The 20,562-nt window shown below is 36.1% G+C and overlaps 1 protein-coding gene across 4 annotated transcripts in view; it reads left to right on the top strand.

Moving 5' to 3' along the window:
• LIMA1 (LIM domain and actin binding 1) overlaps positions 1 to 20,562 on the top strand; it is a 109,084-nt gene that overhangs the window by 64,515 nt on the left and 24,007 nt on the right. For all 4 annotated transcript variants that reach the window (XM_072654652.1, XM_072654653.1, XM_072654651.1 and 1 more), the window contains 2 exons: positions 12,864 to 12,948; positions 13,819 to 13,964. In XM_072654652.1, coding sequence (XP_072510753.1) covers positions 12,864 to 12,948; positions 13,819 to 13,964 — 231 coding nt within the window. The remainder of the gene's footprint in view (positions 1 to 12,863; positions 12,949 to 13,818; positions 13,965 to 20,562) is intronic.

Below are 20,562 nucleotides of genomic sequence, written 5' to 3'. Positions count from 1 at the left end.
CCCTATTATAGATGACTTGGCACAAAAGAAAGGAGAGATATTGAAAGGCTGTGGAAACAGAAGGATCAAATGAAGGTGGTTTTTTTTTTTTTACTTTAGGAGAGATGTGGGCATGTTCATAGGCAGCAGGGAAAAAACCAGGAGACAGGGAAAGATTGAAGATAAGTGAAAGTATAGGGATGATAGAGAAAACAGTCTGCTGGAGAAGATGGGGTGGAACAGAATTGCTTCTGTGTGCCAAGGGGTCAGCTTTGGGAAGAAGTGCTACCTTGTCATGTGAGACAAGGGTTAAGGAGGAGACATCTGAGTGATAGGAAGTGAGGAGGAAGGGGGAACAGGGAGCTCTCAGAAAATTGTCTCAATTTTTCTCAGTAAAATATGAGGCAAGCTTCTCAGCTCTGAGGGTTGGGAGAAGGGGGAACAATGGGAGGTTTGAGGAGGGATGAAAAGGTTTGGAAGAAAGCACAGAGAGGGAGAGGGAAACAGAGGACCATTTCATTTTTGTACTTGTGACTCCAAGGCTCACCACAGTACCTTGCATATGGTAGGGCTTAATAAATTCCCGTTGATTGATTGATAAAAAATAATCAAATAAACATGAAATGAGGAATAAAGTAATTTGTTGATAAAACTGTAATAGAAATAGTCACATGAATTTTAGTTTAAAATATCGGTGGTATATATTAATTTGACATAATAGACACTTTGCAACAGACATTCACATGGATCCCAGTTCCAAGTACATTGCTTGGAAAAATGAGTTTATCAGTTAAGGTAACATGTCTTTTAAACTTTACGGTATAGTACTAACACTGACTTTTATTTGACCATAATCTTCTTGTTTCTACACTTTGACTTTATTGATTTTGATATTTGTGTATTATCTCCGCTATCTTCCTTCAGCATTTCTTCAGACAAATATTTCTGTATTTCTCTGTTTTTTTTCTGTTCATTCTTTGCTTAGTAATAATATTTATTACATTTACACACCATGATTTGTTCAGTTTTACCAAGCTTTAGGCTGCTGATTTATTTCCAGCTTTTTATTATTATAAGTAGTGCTTCTACATAAGCATTTTTGAGCATATAGATCTTTTCTTACTGTCAGCTACTTTCATGTAAAATAGACCAGTAGTAGAATCTCTGAGTCAAAGGATATGAACACTGACTAGTTTTTCTTGCATAGTTTCAAATGTTTTTTTAGAACAGTAGAACCAATTCAGTCATGAATTAGCCTATTTATCTTTCCAGAGCCCTGTCTAACAATGAGTTTCCCCATTTTTTGGCACCTTTGCTAGCATGAAAAATGTGAGGTGTGGTACCTGAAAGTTTTCATTTTCATTTTTCTGGTGGTTATTATATTTCTTGATTATTAACTATCAATAATTTATGTTATTTTAATTATTTTCTAGTATTAACATTTTTTAAAAATTTCTTATCATTTTTGGATCTGATTATTTACCTTTTTCTGACATTTCAAAACTCTTCATATTCTGTGACCACTTAATGCAATGTTTGAGCTCAAATTAACAAATGAAAATTATTTGGTTTTTTGGCCTTTCCTTATTCTATCTGAATCTTTTATCACTTTTGGCTTTCTTTTTTTAAAGTATAGTTGTAGTCATTGTATATGTCATTCTTTCCCCCCAAAATTTTGGTGCATTTTATTTTCATAAATCAGACACATTCTAACAAATATGCCATTCTCCATCCCACCACATTTATATCCCTAAAATGGTAATAGGTAAAACCACCTACAGGAATGATTCCAACTAATAGTGTATGTCACTTTTAAAGTTTCTGGTGTAACAGACAGGAGAAACATGTAAATATTATTAATTAAATTTAATACAAGCTTCTATGCTGTTTTAATGTCTTTATTTACATAGTTTCAGATATTAGGTACTCTGCTTTCTCAATTCAACTTTACTTCTGGTAAGTGTTTTCATATTTTTCTGAATTATTCATATTTGCTGCCGTTCCTTATAATATGTTCCGTTACATTCATATAAAATTTGTTCAGCCATTCCCCTAATATTGGGCATATAATGTTTCCACCTTTTTCTATTACAAATAAGGCTTCTGACATGTTAAAGTGGATAAAGAATGGCAGTAGGAACCCAGATTCAAGTTGTATGTCTGACATTTGCCAGAAGTATAACCTTGGGCAAGTCATTTCACCTCACTCAGTCTCAGTTTCCTCATCTGTAAATTAGAAATAATAATGCCTGGAACACACCTCATAGGATGTTTGTGAGAATTAAAAAAACCTATCAATTAGTTTTTTAAAAAAAGACTGTCAATTTTGGTTAATTTTGTCAGTAAGTCAATAAACATTTATTAAGCACTTACTATGTGTCAGGTCCTGTATTATTGTACTACTGTAGCACTGCTGAGGATACAAAGAAAAGCAAAAATTACTTTTGCATTGTTGTTGAACTGCTTTTTTTCTGTTTTAAAATTTGTTACAATCTTGCTCATTGGGGTATACTCTTGTAGGATGTGTTTGGAAATGAATTGGTATTAAACACAAAAGTTATCAAAACAAGAAAATTTTGTTAAAGTTATAAGAACAAAAAAAATAGTGCTTCTATCAGTATATACAATAATACACATGGTTCTCTTCTTGACAGTAGTAACCACTTTAAGGGGTGTAAACCCAGCTGAGTCAAAATGTGTAAGTAGTTGAGTGAGTCTTATGTGTACACTGTTGTTGCTTTGGATCAGTTCATACAAAGTGATATTTCATATTTTTATTTTTGTTATCTTTTATCGTTCCATAATATTCCATTCTGTTAATATACTACAGTGTGTTCAGTCCGTGGACAGTGTTGGTGTTTGGTGCTTCAGATAGAAAACAAAAACTGTGCCCTTAAGTCCCTTGCCCTTAAGGTGCTTGCATTCTACTTTCCTTTTCAGTTCAGTTCAATGAACATTTTTTTAAGCACCTGTAAAGTGTAAGACCTTATGCAATCTGCTGGGTATCCTCCTAGAATTTCCAATATCCTAGGGCAATGTGAGTTTAGAGCTCAACTGTACACAGATAAGAAAAGTTCGAGGAAAACTGAGATAGGTGAGAGCACTAACACCTGGAAATATCACTGCCTTGAAAAAGTATCACCTGGTTGGAGCTAAAATGAGGATTCTTAAAAGGCTGAAATTAGGAGGGAGGGGAAGAGGAATGAATAGAAAGAGGCAAGAGATAAGGAATTGAGTTCAGGAAATAGTTACTAATCTAATTTGGCTGGAATGTAGAGTTCAAGAGGGGAAGGAGCATTCTGTCTGTATTCTTCCTTCATTGCCAAAGAGTACCATGCCATCAGGAATAATGACATGACTTGCACTTGACTTTGTTTTGAGTGAGGGAGGGCTGTGCAGGTCACCAGCCTCACTTCTCCTCCAGAGCCATCTGAATCCAGTGACCAGATATTCATCAGGATGACTGGAGATGACCCAGGATGAGGCAATTGGGGTTAAGTGGCTTGCCCAAGGTCACACAGCCAGTGAGTGTCAAGTGTCTGAGGTGAGGTTTGAACTCAGGTCCTTCTGACTCCTGTACTGATGCTCTATCCACTGCACCACCTAGCTGCCCCGTAGAGGGGAACATTATGAATTTTGTAAAAATAGATCTATTTTTTTCATTTTGAGTTTTCTTTAGGGTAGCAGGATTGCGCAAAGGTAATGCTTAATTTTGTGATTCTTAATGTATGTTGCCGTATTGCTTTCCAAAATTTTGCACTAGTAAACAGTGTTAAGAGTTTCCTTTGTGTTCTTACTTTTCCCTTTCTCAAATCTATTGAAGATCAATCTTTTCATTTGGGAACTATGCCCCCAAAACTGTTAAACGGTATGTAACTTTTGACCCAGTTCTATATCGCAAAGAGCTCAAAGAAAGAGAAGGACCTATATGTACAAAAATATTTATGAGTTTTTTTCATGGCAGCAAAACACTGGAAACAGAGGGTGCCTATCAGTTGGGGAATGGCTAAGCAAGTTATGATATATAAATGTGGTGAAATACTATTATGCTGTAATGATAAAGAAGATGGTTTCAGAGAAACCTGGAAAGACGTGTTTGATCTGAGGCAAAGTGAAGTGAGAAGAATCAGGAGAAAATTTACATGCTAAATATTATAAAAATGAAGAACTTCAAAAAATTTAAGAACTCTGAGCAATACAAGGACCAGTCACAAATCCAAATGATTGATGATGAAATATACTATCCACCTCCAGAGAGAAAGAGCTGATAGATTGACAGTCAGGAATTTGTTTTGTATGACTATCCATATTTGTAATAGGTTTTGTTTTTCTTGCCTTCTCAATGTGTGGGGAGAGAATTCAGAACTGAAAATAAAATGAAATGAATTTTTAAAAGTTCTTTTCATTATCTTACTTATGGGTTAATTTGTCTTCCTTTATGTTCTCCATTTTCATCATTTCAAATATGTGGAGGAATTTTGCACGCTGGAGTTGTTTGAATTGACTTTGTCTTATGTTAATAAATTTTCCATAACAATATACAGTGTTTTCTTAAATATAAATAAACCAGTATCAATGATTCTGTGGCTTTATAATGTGACAAGATAAAAATAGTATGAATTAAATTTATATCATCTACAGATTTCATAAGCATTTCTTTAGATAAAAATTCTGAAAGGAACAAAGCCTGTGTAACAGCTTTGTTACAGCTCTGTCGCACTACACTTTGCTCTTTCTCCAAGTTTACTTACAACATTGCAAAATATTTTTTTGAATTGGAGCCAGATCCAGGAAGAATGACAGTCTTAAGTACAGTTGGTGGCTTAGGTGAAGGCTGGTCATCTGAACCAGGGAGTACAGCTAAGAGTTATTTAAAAGTTAGGTAGGTATGCAAGGACACTTGTCTGAAGGCAGGCACGAATTTTGAAGATTAATTCAAAATGAGACAGGAAAGATGCAGGTATCATTTTAAAAGGTCAAAATGAAGTCCAGAATCTACAGTGGTAAAGGTAGCAATTTATTGGAGGGATAAGAAGGTTTTAGAAAGATTTAGAATTAGATTTAGATGGTGTTCAGAGTCAGGAAACCCAGGAAATGAGGCAGGAATCCATTTATTAGAGAACTTGTGAACAAATAAGGACAAGAAGCTTTATTACAAAAAATTCAATAAAATAACTTGGAAGTTGAATAGACTTTAGGAACCACTTTATTTTAACAGTGGTGAAATTGAGAGCCAGTGAATTGAAGTGATTAGTATGTAAGTAGTAAGGAGCAGAGTTGAGTTTCAGGATTTCTGAATATACATATGAACTACAAGGCAGATCCAGTTCACAATAAAACAAACAAGTTGTTGGGAAAATGAGATATCAGGATCAAAGGAGGATTAATACCAAGTATGATGAAATTAAACTGCTGAACCATGCATGGTTCCTTCTGTTCCATAGTTTATAGATGGGATTGATCTCCATTTTGGGGGGTGGGATGGGAGTGTGTGTGTATGGGGGGGTGGTATAAATGGCTTCAGCTGTGAAGATGAAGGATGCACAGAGAAAAAGAGGTAACCAACCCATTAGGATGTTAAATGTGGTTCCACATAATAACCTACATTTCACCACAGTTTCTACAACCATGTAATAAGAGACTTTATCGAGTGTTTTGCTGAAATCAAGATAATAATTATAATAGTAAAAATAACAACAGCTAGCATTTATATAAGCATGTTAAAATTTGCAAAGTGCTATATGTGTTCTTGCATTTGTTCCTCACAATAACCCTGTGAGGTATCCTCATTTTATGGAAGAGGAAACAGACTGAGAGGTTAAGTGACTTTCCCAGGGTCACACACCTATTAAGCACCTGAACCAGAACCATTTACATTATTAATCTAATTTATCTAACTATTCATTTTCTTTAAAAATAAAGGAATTACGTTAGTTTTGCATGATTTGTTCTTCCTAAATGTCTTTAAGGGTCTTGTCTTCCCACCTCTCCTCCCCTCTTCTGTTAATGGATTATAATATTTTAGACTCTCTCAAGTACCTAAAGGATAAATTGTGGAGACAATGGGTAAGAGATGAGACGTGGGTATCAGAACAGCTGTGTTTTCTTCTATTTTATGTTATTGATTTGAATAATAATATTGAGGAGGTTATCATTGATACCAGCCATGTACAACCCATAAAACTATTCCTGGTTGTATTCCCAGGACCTGGGCAGTAAGCTTCATATAGAGAAAAATGAGTTTCTCTTGCTGGAATTGGAATTTAAGTCCTAGAAGCTGTGGGTTGTGGTTTGGAAGGACTGTTAGAGAATGTGTAGAGAGTTCTATCTTTAAAGAAAAAAAAAAGACAGTATGGAAGGAAAAGTCTTTCTTTCCCTGTAACTTAGTATAAAATGAGTAGCCTAAAACTGACCACCTATTCAAGTTGAAATGGTATCTGAAAGCTTTAGTAGAGGGAAGTCAGTGACACAGAATGTGAAAATAGAACTATAGACAGAAAATTAAAAGCTCCACAGACAGCATGTTCTTTTAACATTGTACACATGCTTACCTTTCACAAAAGGTAAACATTTGAAATTCTGCCTCTCTTATGTAGGTCAGGGGTCTTTTTTTTGTTACAGGAGAAGCTAATGGAATAGCTTTTCACATCCTGAAAAATTCTAATTTTTCACAGTGATCATTTTTCAGTACAGCCTTTGGATTAAGCCTTTGGAATTTCCTTCATTTTGCTGACTAGCAAATCAGAAATGTATTTGGAAGAAAGGAAAACGCATGTGGTTGTGCAATGTCCTGCCAAACTTACACTCTTCCCTCTGCCTGTGATTGCCATTCCCAAGGACGTACAAGGTTTAATTTCCAAAGAACAGTTCTGACTCCCAATCTAATTCCAGTTTCTTCTGTGAACATGGCTGCTGTTTGTATAGTAGAGCTATACAGTGTGATATGGCAGAATTAGAGTGATTTTGAGTTTTTTTGTTTTAGTTTTCACCATTCCATTTTATAAGGTTTTGAGTTCTAAACTTCTCCCCCTCCCTCCACCCCACCCTCACCCCAAGGCGGCATACAATCTGATATACACATATTAAACATATTTCCACATTAGTCATGTTATGAAAGAAAAATCATCACAAAAGGGAAAAATCACAAGAAAGAAAAAACAAAAAACAAAAGAAAGAGAAAATAGTATGTTTCGATCTGCATTCAGATTCCTTAGTTCTTTCTCTGTATATGGGTAGTATTTTCATGAGACTTTTGGAATTATCCTAGATCATTGCATAGCTCAGAAGAACTAAGTCTAGCAAAGTTGGTCATTGCACAGTGTTGCTGTTACTGTGTATAGTGTTTTTTCTCCTGGTCCTGCTCATTTCACTCAGCATCAGTTCGTGCAAGTCTTTCCAGGTTTTTCTGAAGTCTGCCTACTCACCATTTCTTATGGTACAGTAGTACCATAGTACTATAGCACTACAATAGTACAATAGTACCATAACTTGTTCAGCCATTCCCCATTTGATGGGCATCCCGTCAATTTCCAATTCTTAGCCACCACTAAAAGAGCTGCTACAAATATTTTTGTACATTTAGGTCCTTTTCCCTTTTTTATGATCTCTTTGGGATACAGACATAGAAGTGCTATTGCTGGGTTTTTGCTGGGTTAAAGGGTATGTGCAGTTTTATAGTCCTTTGGGCATAGTTCCAAATTGTTTTCCAGAGTGGTTAGATCAGTTTACAACTCCACCAACAATGCATTACTGTTCTAGTTTTCCTACATCTTCTCCAACATTTGTCATTTTCCTGTTTTGTCATGTTAGCCAATCTGATAGGTGTGATGTGGTACAATGTTAATGTGAAGTTAATGGTTGTGGGGTAGGGTTAAAGATCTTCCCTGCCCATTAATAGGCCTCAATCAATACCTTTTGTTAATTTTTCTTGAGGCACTGGGTCAGAGGGTCATACCCTCCAGCTCTGAAAAATGTATAAATACTCTGAGGTGAGGTTTTACTTTGGGGCTTACTCACTGGAAGTGTTCCTTTGGCCAGACAAGACTCTGGGTAACTGCTAAGGAACCCCCCCGACTTTGAAAACCCAGATGTTGGTGCTTCTCTCTCTGATAACTACGTATGTATGTATGTATGTATGTAATGGTCAGACAGTTAGATCTGTCTGTTGATCTGTGATGTTTGTATTGCTTATGGTCAGACAGTTGGAAGCCCTGTCTATTGGTCTTTATTTCTCTGTTTATATTTTCTCTAAAGTTCAGGCTTCTGACTTTTCCTCCTGAACTAAGTGAATAATATATGTGCTTGATGAAAGTACATTGTTGACCCCCTAGAAGTTGCTTTCGTTTTAGAAAGCAGATCTAAGAACCTGTACAATAGGCCCTCCTGTGTATGCCAGGGTGCTTGCTTTAACATGTGGTACCTCAGGGTTGTTTTGATTTGCATTTCTCTAATCAATAGTGATTTAGAGCATATTTTCATATGCCTATAGATAGCTTTAATTTCTTCATCTGAAAACTGCCTGTTCATATCCTTTGATCATTTATCAATGGGGGAGTGACTTGTATTCTTATAAATTTGACTCAGTTCTCTCTATATTTTAGAAATGAGGCCTTTATTAAAGACACTGGCTGTAAAAATTGTTTCCCAGCTTTCTGCTTCCCTTCTAATTTTGGTTGCATTGGCATTGTGCAAAAATTTTTTAATTTAATGTACTCAAAATTGTCCATTTTGCATTTCATAATGTTCTCTGTCTTGTTTGGTCATAAATTCTTCCTTTCTCCATAGATCTGATAGGCTGTCCTAAATTTACTTATAATTTCACCCTTTATGTCCAAATCATGTTCCTGTTTTGACCTTATCTTGATATACGGTGTAAGATCTTGGTGTATGCATGGTTTTTGTCATATTGTTTTCCAGTTGTCCTACCTGTTTTTGTCAGATAGTGAGTTTTCTCAGAAATCTGGAGTCCTTGGATTTAAGGTGATTTTGAGTTTTAAATCATTAGGGTTAATTTTCCTTACAAAGTAGAATTGGGTAAGTGGAAGTTAATGACTCCACGAGACATCAAGAAACAATATGAAAAAAACAGAAGAAAGTGTGAACTATCTCATTGGAAAAACAGTTGACCTGGAAAATAGATCAAGGAGAGATAGGTAATTTAAGAATTCTTGGATTACCTGAAAGTCATGATCAAAAAAAGAGCTGAGATATCATCTTTCAAAAAATTCTCAAGGCAGACTGCCTTGATATTCTGGAGTCAGAGAGGAAAATAGAAATGGAAAGAATTCACCAATTACCTCTTGAAAGAGATCCCCAAAATTAGCTCCCTGGAATATTGCCATCAAATTCCAGGTCAAGGAGGTTGTCCTCGGTCAAAGAGGAAGTAATTCAAGTAACCAGGAAGAAACAATTTAAACATCATGAAACTACAGTCAAGATAGCACAAGATTTAGCAGCTTCTACATTAAAGGACTAGAAGGCTTAGAATATGACATTCCAGAGGACAAAGAATTACAGCCAAGAATCACCTACCCAGCAAAACTGATTATAATTCTTCAGGGCAAAAAAGGATATTCAGTGAAATAGAGAACTTTCAAGCATTCCTGATGAAAAGACTAGAGCTGAATACAAAATTTGGCTTTCATGTATAAACTCAAGAGAAGTATAAAAAAACAGGAAAGAGAAATCAGAAGCGATTCAAGAAGGTTAAACTGTATTCCTACATGGAAAGGTATTTGTAACTCCTAAGAACTTTATCATTATTAGAACAATTATAAGGAATAGATAGATAGATAGACAGACAGGCAGACAGACAGAGGGCATGGCTGTGAATTGACTGTGATGGAATGGTACCTAAAAAAATAAAATTAAGGAGTAAGAAAGAGGAGTGCAATTAATATCAACATTAAACATATGTGCACCAAATAGTGTATCATCTAGATACTTAAAGGAAAAGTTAAATGTTACAGTGTAGAAATAGACAGTAAAATTATAATTGTGGGGGGCTTGAATTTATCCCTCTCAGACCTAAATAAATCTAACCAAAAAATAAAAAAAAAATGAAAGAATAGAATAGAATCTTAAGAAAGTTAGATATAATGGACACCTGGAGATTACTAAATAGACCTATTGAATTAATAAATAAAACAATGAGCTGTTTTTTGTTTTGGGGGGGAGAGGATGGGAAATCAACCATTAGTTACTAAACTCAGAATTGGATAGAAAAAAAATCAGGCTGGATTCACTTAGGAAACTGCACAGTATTTTCAGTGATCCTAAATGATTTGCTACCAGAAAAGATGACCTCTTCAATTCTAGCATTCCAGGGAATGTTATTTTGTTTGAGTAAAAAAACCCAACATAATCTTGGAAGAATCAGAATTGCAGATAACCTGAAGTTCAGTGGCAAGGCCCATAGTGGGTATAAGCAGCCTGTGCTTTATAGTCAAGATATGGCATCAAATGTTTTATCAAGGAACTGGTCATGAATAATCCCAAGAACTATATTGGTAACATTGAGATATTGAGAGAATGAAAAGATCAGCAACGTATTGTGTTGTAACAGCAAGAACCCTGGAATACACAAGAGGGTCTGCTGTACAGGTTCTTAGATCTGCTTTTCTAAAAGGAAAGCAGCTGTTGAGGGGTCAACAATCTACTTTAATCAAGCAAATATCTCATTCACTTAGTTCAGGGAAAAAAGTCAGTACCCTGAACTCCAGAGAAATAAAAACCAACAGACAGGGTTTCCAACTGTTTGACCATAAGCAATAAGTATCACAGATCAACAGACAGATCCAAGTATCTGACCATTACATACATACATAATTACCAGAGAGAGAAGCACCAACATAGAGGTTTTCAAAGTGAGGCTGGGGTGGGGAAGAGGGTGGCAGGCTCCTTAGTGGCTACCCAGAGTCTTGTCTGGCGAAACAAACACTTCCAGTGAGTAAGCCCCAAAACAAAACCCCATCGCAAAGTATATATACACTTTTTAGAGCCAGAGGGCATCACAACTCTTGAGAACCAGTGCCTTATTAGAAATTAACAAAAGATGTGGGCCTTCTTACAAAACAAATCTCCCCTAATCAAACTTCCCTTAATGGGCAGGCCCATTAATAAGTGGGGAAGATCGTTAATTCTCATTACATGCATATATTCCTTATGGAGGATTTTTGGAAAACAAGAACCTTGCAAGATAAGAAAGCATAGAGGACTTTTAAAGTCTGAATTGGTAGAGAAGCACCCACACTAATCAATAAGCATTTCTTAACCACTATCTTCCAGCCTCTGTGCTAAGTACTAGAGACACACAAAAAAGTGACAAAAATGTTTTTTATGGAATTCCTGTTCTACTGGCAGATACAATAAGTACAAATATATACATTAAAAGTATGTATCTATTGTGTGTGTGTTTGTCCTTCATTGCCAAAGAAGACCATGCTATCAGAGAAATAATGACATGACTTGCACTTGACTTTGTTTTGAGTGAGAGAGGGCTGTGCAGGTCAGCAGCCTCACTTCTCCTCCAGAGCCATCTGAATCCAGTGACCAGATATTCATCAGGATGACTGGAGATGACCCAGGATGAGGCAGTTAGGGTTAAGTGGCTTGCCCAAGGTCACACAGCTGGTGAGTGTCAAGTATCTGAGGTGAGATCCTTCTGGGGGAAAGCAATAACATTAAGAAGCATCAGAAATAGCCTTTTGCAGAAAATGGTGCTTTACCAGTACCATAAAGGAAGCCAGAGTTTCTGAGAGGCAGAGTCATCAAGGAGACAGGTATCTCAAGAATCATAGAGTACATGGAAGGGAATAAAGTATAAGTAGATTGAGAAGGGAAGGACCAAGGTTATGTAGTTTTAACAAATCAAAATTTTTGGGGGAAAGATAATGAGTTGTTTTTGACTGAACATGGCATGTTGAATTTGAGATGCCTTGGGGATAACCAGTTGGTTGTGCTGCAAGAGGCAGTTAGTGATATGGGACAGGAAATCAGAAGAAAAAATAGAGAAAGCTATTTAGATCTGAAAGTCATCTCCATTACTAATAACAAAATGAAATAACAGATACATCAAAGTGTTCTTTCCCATTTTGTCAAGAAAGAAAAATTCCTTTAAAACTAATGGTTTCAGTTTCTTAAATCATGCTTGAGTTATCTGAGATCAAAGTTTTAAATTTTTATTGACAGCTAGTGATAGGTGTTTCCTTTTGGTAGAAAGATGGGGATGGACAGCAGTCAAGGAAAACAACTAGTATGGAATGCTGTATACATTATCAAATGCTCTTGTCCATTGGTTTTCCTTTTCTTTGTTACAGAGAAGGTGTGTGAACAGGGAGGTCTCCAAAAATAATTTTAAAAGTAAAAGGCAACAATAAAACTTTCCTCCCTGTTTTGTTTTGTTTTTTAATAGGAATGAAAGAAATGACTGTAACTTCCAGGGATTGTTGGGGACTTGCTAGTTAATTTTGAAAGCTGTATGCCCAGGGTATCTGGGGCTTGAAGCCTTTCATTTATGCTGGTTAGCTTTTACTACTAGAGATGGCAGTCAGTTAGGCAGGGCACTGATCAAAGTTTGGGGAACTAAGGGTGGAATAGATTATTTACTTTATATAGTTGCTTTCCAGTAATGAATATCATTTTCAAGGACCAAAATGGCTAAAATTAATTTTCTTAGATTCCTAAGTATAATTTGGTTTATTTGGTGTCCATGATAATAATTGTGTTTTTTTTCCCTCAAAGTCTGTATGGCATTTAACTCTTGGTAGGTTTCTAGACCAAACACAAGGAATTTGACCAGTAACACCTATACCTTTCTGAATATTACATTAGATGTTCCTCATCTCTTCTGCAAAACTCAGTGGTGCATTTTATTTTATAAATAGATTCTTTGGGACCAGAGCAGAAGTGCAGGAGGAAGAAGAATCTCTGAAAACTGCCTTTCTCTGGAAGACTTGGAAACTGGCCCTGGTAAGAAGACCAGGGTATATGTGTGTATGAGTTATTCAGGAAGTTCTAAAGAGTAGTAAGGCATTCAGGACTCCTGGCTAGCCCTGTCAGGGGAGAATGGCAGGAAAAAAAGTTGACATTTATATACTGTCTGTGGCTTGCAAAGTGTTTTACTTACATTATCTCATTTGAAAAGTCTCACTTGAAGGTTTGGAATGACAGGGACATAAACTATTATATGAAAATGCTGCCTTTGTTTATATTTAATAATTCTCTCTACAGATGACTTCTTTGTATTTTTAGACTTTTCATTTCCAAATTTTTCTCCCTTAATTGTCTTGCCCTTTATTACAATGTGTGCCAAAAGTCTGAACTGTGAGTGCTACGTGGCAGCATTGGGCTAGCCTCAAAGGACTTAATCGCCAAAAGATTCACCAATTTTCAATCTCCAATGAACCTCCCTAGCAATTTAGTGTGAATTGTATTTTGTGTACTGTACCTTTCACAGTGTCAAAGGTAAGCATTGCAAAAAACTTGCTAAAATTTATTGCAACATTCAAAATATGTTGTATTTAGCTTAATTTTAGTCTTTTGCAGTAAAAGGTATCTCCAAAGAATTTATTATTAAATGTTTATTAATTATTTCTCAATGTAAGACAGAATAGGAAAGGGTGAAATTCATATAAAAAACTTGCATCCTAATATTAAGTGGGTAAATGGGATTTTTGGAGCATCATAAGTTTCTTCTTGGTTCCTTTCTTTGTACCTTTAATAGAGAAAATTAACCATTATATGTAACAACAACTCAGAATTTAGAACCTTGAATCAACCACTAAAATGTGTAATTATTTTGTCTTATAAAAGAAGATGCTATTTATTTGCCTTTTCCAGGTCAGTTGTCATCTACATTTAGTTCAGAGAAAAGTGAGAGTAAAAAAAGTCTAGAGATCCCTCGCCTTTCTGAAACATCAATAAAAGACAGGATGGCCAAATACCAGGCAGCTGTGTCCAAGCAAGGCAGTTCTACAAACTATATGGTATGTCTCTTACATTATTTATCTTTTCACCCATTTAACATTCAACGAATATTTATTGAGTTCTGGAGCTAGGAACAAACAAAAAAAGTTTGTTGTGCTTTTTAAACCAGTTTGAAGGAAATCACCTTAGAAAAATATAGGTATTTCATTTTTGCCTTAGCCACTGTAAAATTGTATATTTTATCTTATGTATCCATTTTGCTGTAGGCATTTAAAGCACCCCTTTTATTGGGTCCCTGCCTTGGAGTGATTTCTTTTTCTGCCTCAAGCCCTGGCTTCCAATTTTGTGTCTACAATCTCCCTCTTGAAATTACATTTAATCCATATTATATATTGTGACCCTGACTCAGAACTTTCCTAGGTTTTGCATCCAATATCTTCTTTGAAAGTTTTCCTGAATATTCTCATGAATTACCTCATTTGATTTTTTTCTTAGGTTCCTTGTAACTCATGATAATTTTGTATAAGGGATGGTAAAAAAAATCAATAATAAATTAGGAAATGTTCTTAAGGAAAGATGGAATATGTATTTGTGTAATAAAATTTGGGGTACACCACAATGTATTTTGTTGTAAAATGCTTTATTGATATAATTTGTCTTTATATTACCTATATTTCCCACTCTATCCTTCCCTTATCCCTCCCAGAGAGCCAAACCTTATAACTGGTGGAATTGTGAGATTTGTGTGAACCAAACTGACTCCATCAGCTGACTCAATTCTGGAACTAGCTCAGTTCTCTTTGGTATAATCCAGTTTTTTGTCTTGTCAGAAAATTTTATTGTGGGGATTATGAGGAAACTTTATTACACTGTAGTTTTTTGTTTTCATTTAGCATTCAATTTTTCCCTAGTTACATGTAAATAATTGTTTAACATTTGTTTTTAAAACTTTGAGTTCTAAATTCTCTCCCTTCTTCCCTTCCCATCCTCCCTCATTGAGAAAGCAAGCAATTCCATGTAGGTTATACAGGTATAGTCTTGCAAAACATACCCATAATAATCATGTTGTGAACAAAAACATAGATAAAAAAAAAAACCCCAAGAAAAATAAAGTGGAAAAAAACCCTCAAAGTTGCTTGAGTTTGTTTTCAGATACTATCAGTTCTTTCTCTGGGGATGGATAGCATTTTTCATCCTAAGTCTTCCAGAGCTGTCATGGATAATTGTATTGCTGAGAATAGTTAAGTCATTCACAGCTGATCATCCTACAATATTGCTGTAACTTTGTATCCATTACATTTTACTTTGCATCAACCCATGTTAAGTCTTTCTAGGCTTTTCTGATAGTACAATAGTATTTCTTATAGTACCATAGTATTCCATCACAATTACACACCACAGCTTATTCAGCCATTCCCTAATTGATATGCATACCCTCAATTTCCAATTCTTTGCCTACAGAAAAGAGCTGTTATAAATATTTTTGTACATATAGATCCTTTTCCTTTTTGTTTTTTATCTCTTTTGGGATACAGACCTAGTAGTGATATTGTTATGTCAATGGATATGCATGGTTTTATAGCCCTTTGGGCATAGTTCCAAATTGCTCTATAGAATGCTCTGTAGAACATGTAAAAACAGTTTTTAAAACTTTGAGTTCCAAATTCTCACCCTTCCTCCCTCCTCCCCATCCACCCTCAATGAGAAGGCAAGCAATTCGATATAGGTTATACATGTGTAGTCATGCAAAACACTTCCATAATAGTCATGTTGTAAAAGACTATTTCCCTCCATCCTGTCTTCCCCCTCCTCCATTTATTCTATTCGTTCCTTTTACCCTGTCCCTCCTCAAAAGTGTTTGCTTCTGACTACCCCTCCCCCAGTCTGCCCTTTCTTCTATTACTCCCCCATTTTATCCCCTTCCTCCCTCTACTTTTCCTGTAGGGTAAGATAGATTTCTCTTCCCAGCTGAGTATGTATATTATTCCCTCTTTAAGCCCATTCTGGTGAGAGTAAGGCTCACTCATTCCCTTTCAGCTCCCTCCTCTTCCCCTTCACTGTAAAAACTTTTTATTGCCTCTTTTGTGGACGGTAATTTACACCCCATTCTACCTCTCCTTTTCTCCTTCTCCCAGTACATTCCTTTCTCCTTAATTTTATTTTTTAGATACCATCCCTTCATATTCAACTCACCCTGTTTCCTCTGTCTACATATATATGTATGTATTCCCTCCAACTACCCCAATAATGAGAAATGTCTCACGTGTTACAATGCCTCATTCCATGTAAGAATGTAAACAGTTCAGCTTTAGTAAGTCCCTTATGATTTCTCTTTCCTGTTTACCTTTTCATGTTTCTTGGGTCTTGTATTTGAAAGTAAAAAAGTCAAATTTTCTATTTAGCTCTGGTCTTTTCTCAAGAACGCATTAAATTCTTCTGTGTCATTGAATATAAATTTTTCCCCCTCATGGATTACATTCACTTTTGCTGGGTAGATGTTTCTTGCTTTTAATCCTAGCTCTTTTGACCTTCAGAATATCATATTCCAAGCCCTCCTGTTCCTTAATGTAGAAGCTAATAAATCTTGTGTCATCCTGATTCTGGTTCCACAGTACTTGAATTGTTTCTTTCTGGCTGCTCACACCATTTTCTCCTTGACCTGGGAACTCTGGAATTTGGCTATAATATACCTGGGAGTTTTCATTTTGGGATCTCCTTCAGAAAGTGATCAGTGGATTCTTTTAATCCCTGTTTTCCCCTTAGGTTCTAGAATATCAAGGTAGTTTTCCTTGATAATTTCTTGAAAGATAACATCTAGGCTTGCTTTTTTTGCTCATGGCCTTCAAGTAGTCCAATAATTTTAAAATGATATCTCCTGGATCTATTTTCCATCTCAGTTGTTTTTCCATTGAGATAGTTCACGTTGTCTTCTATTTTATCATTCTTTTGGTTTTGTTTTATAATTTCTTGATTTCTCATAGAGTCATCAGCTTCCATTAGCTTCATTCAAATTTTTAAGGAATTATTTTCTTTAGTGAATTTTTCGAACTCCTTTTCCATTTGGCCAGTTCTGCTTTTTAAAACATTCTTCTCCTCATTGACTTTTTGGACCTCTTTTGCCATTTGGTCTAGTGTATTTTTTAAGGTGTTATTTTCTTCAGTATTTTTTGTGTCTCCATTAACAAGCTGCTGTTGACTTATTTTTCATGATTTTTTTGCATTGCTCTCATTTCTCTTCCCAATTTTTCCTTTACGTCTCTTACTTGATTTTCAAAATCATTTTTGAGCTCTTCCCCGGCCTGAGACCAATTTTTATTTTTCTTGGAGACTTTGGATGTAAGAGCTTTGACTTTGTTGTTTTCTTCTAAGTATATGTTTTGATCTTCCTTGTTGGCAAAGTAAGATTCTATAGTCTGAGGTTTGTTTTTTTTCTGTTGTTTGTTCATATTCTTAGCCTGTTATTCAACTTTTTAACTCTTTGTTAAGGTAGGGCCCTGCTTCCAGTATGGAGGCCATACTGTCCCAAGCTTCAGGGGTTATGTGCAGCTGTTTTCAGAGATACTCTAGGGACCTGTAAGTTTTCAGTTCTTCCAAAGTGTTATGATCCAAGGAGAGATGTCTGCTACACTCCTGGCCTGTGGTCTGGTCTATAAGTGACCACTAGCACTCTTTTCTTCACTGGAACTGTGAGAAGGGTTCCCTCTCCATTGCTGCCACAAATTCTGCTATGCCAGTGCTCCTCCTCACCCTAGAACAATGACCTAGATCCAAGTATGGACAAAGAAACAGAGTCCTGCCTCACTGCCAGCAGAGAAAACCCCTGTAATTTCCTTCTGACCAGTTTTTTGATCCCCTTACCATCTCTGGGCTGAGAGCTCCGGAAGCAGCTGCTGCTGCCACTGCTAATTCAGTCACTCTCAAAGCCTGCTCCTGGCTTGCTGGGGCCAGGGCTGGACCGTGCTCTCTCACCCAAGTCCGTCAGCCCTTTCCTACTCCCCTTCTAAGTTGTGTTTGTCATTTGTGGATTGAGAAGTCTGGAAACCACCACAGTTGCTAGTGATTCAGTCCCCTGAGGCCTGCTTGTGTTTTTCTAGGGCTAGGTATGTACTGGCATGGCCTGCACTGGACTGCTCTTCTCTCACCCTGGTGCAGCAGACCTTTCCTGTCAGCCTTCCAAGTTGTCTTGGGTTGGAAATTGGTTTCACTCTCTCTTTTTGTTGGTTCTGCTGCTCTGGAATTATTTAGAGTCTATTTTTACCAGTATATGGAGGGGTTTAGGGGAGAGCTCTCTATTGCATTGTTTGATCCTAGCCCTACCTGGCTGGAAATCTGGACCACCTCTACCTGTTGCTTAGAGACCATTAACAAAGGACCTAGGTTATGCTGATGAGAAACCCAGTCAGATATGAATATTGATACAAGGAGTTTTCTCACAATTATAACATGTAAAACAACCCATATGTCTTATCTGAAAATTGGCCCTCTCCTGGTCAGTCAGTTCCTGTTGCCTTGTTTCTTTGATTGAATACAGACACATGGAGGGAGGAGGGACCACCTCTTTTTCTGATTTCAGGGAATTACAATCTTTCCTTTAATTGGAGATCCTTTTATTCAGGGTTAAGTGCTAAGGTGAGGAGGCCTGGTCCTAATTTGTCATGCAGTTGTCATGCGTTGTTCAATCAATCAGTATGCTCAGAAACTAGAACCTTTGTTTCCTCAGTTATTTCAAATTTCACTTATCACATAACAAAGAAGAAAAAAGGGATGTAGGGAAGGAAGTTTAATCAGATTAATCAGCATATCACAAAAGTCTGACATTATATACTCTATTTCTCACCTATGGTCTCTCATCTCTGCAAAGAAGTAAGACATGATTCCTCATATCTTTGAGGCCCCACATTCAATTTCCATTGTTCTGTTATTGTTACTTTTGCTTATATTATATTCTTCTGGTTTTTCTTTATTCTTCATCAATTCATAGAAGTCTTTCCCTGATTATTTATCATATTTATTATTTCTTCTAGTACATCAACATTCCATTGCATTCCTATACCATAATTTGTTTAACCATTCCCTAAATGGTGGGCATCTTCTTGGTTTACAGTTCTGTGCTACCAAAAAAAAAAACCCTAAAAAATACTACTATAACTATTTGGCATATACAGGGACTTTTTTTTTTCAACAATGTATTATAAACAGAAGTGAGCATATTTATTGTATTTCATGAATTTTGTAGACCATCTCCAGTAGTTGGTCAAAGGATATGAATAATTCCAAGAGAAGAACTGGAAATTATTAATGACCATATGAAGGATTCCTCCAAGTCACTAGTAATATGAGAAATGTGGTGATCAGGACATAATACCTTTGAGATATGCCCGTACATCTATTTTAGGAAACAGTTTGGAATTATGCAAATAAGGTGATTAAAATGTCTGTACCCTTTGACCCAGAGATTCTGTTGCTTGGCATATACCCTAAGAAGACATCATTCAAAAGAAGTCCCCATAAACAGCAATATATGTATAGTATCACTTTTTGTGATGGAAAAGAATTGAAAACCAAGAAGATGCTCATCTCTTGGGTAATGGTTAAACAAATTGTGGTACATGAATATAATGGAGTATTAACTGTGATCTAAGAAACAACAAATGTACAGAAAAATATAGAGACTGCAGAGAAACGTAGAATGACTTATATGAACTGATGCCAAATGAAGTAAGCATGGTCACAGTAGTACATCCAATGGCTACAACAATGTAAATGCTGTCACAAAACAATAAAAATTAATACTACACAATTACAAAAGAACAAGAATGGTCCTAAAGAGAGACATGAAAAGATAATTCCCCCCACTCCTCTGCAGAAGTGAGATGTACGTAGGTGTAGAACATTGAATATATTTTCAGATTTTTGTCAATTTTTTGATTATAATGTTATTGATTTTTTTCTTCCTTTCTTTTTTCTTTAAAAAATTATATGGGGTGACTCTTTTGGAGGAGGAACGACATTGGAGGAAGATAAATTTATTTTAAAAATTCTTTGTTATAAGGGATGGCTTTCAGGGAGGGAGAAAGGGCAAGACATTTAGAAAACTTAGAGGAAATTTGGACAATAAGATATCAATAAACATATTTAAAAACAAAAATCAATCAGAAAACATTTATTAAGTGCCAAGTACTGCTAGACTCTGGGGTACAAAAAGAGGCAAAAGACAGTTCCTGCCCAAGGAGCTCACAGGCTAATGGAGGAGATACAAATATATACAAAGCAAGCTATAGATAGGATAAATAGAAAAAAACAAAGTGTGGATATTGGAATTGAGAGAGGTTGGGAAAGGTTTCCTGTAGAAGTTGGAATTTTAGTCGGGATTTCTAATAGAAGTCAAGGAGGTCAGAAGTCAGAGCAGAGGAGGGTTAACATTCCAGGAATGGAAGATAGAGAAAATGTGGCAGCCAAGAGATGGAGAAGCTCATTTGTGGAACAGCCCGGAAGCCAGTGTCACTAGATCAAATATGTGTCAGGGAGTGAGATAAAACAAGACGGAAAAAGTAGGAGGCAGTTAGGTTATGAAGGGGCTTGAATGTCAAACAGAGTATTTTGTATTTGTTCCTGGAGGCAATAGGGAGCCACTGGAGTTTATAGAAAAGGAGGGAG

This window comes from Notamacropus eugenii, chromosome 3 (genome assembly GCF_028372415.1).
Source record: "Notamacropus eugenii isolate mMacEug1 chromosome 3, mMacEug1.pri_v2, whole genome shotgun sequence".
Lineage (NCBI taxonomy): Eukaryota > Metazoa > Chordata > Mammalia > Diprotodontia > Macropodidae > Notamacropus > Notamacropus eugenii.
This window is presented reverse-complemented; position numbering and strand designations above follow the sequence as displayed.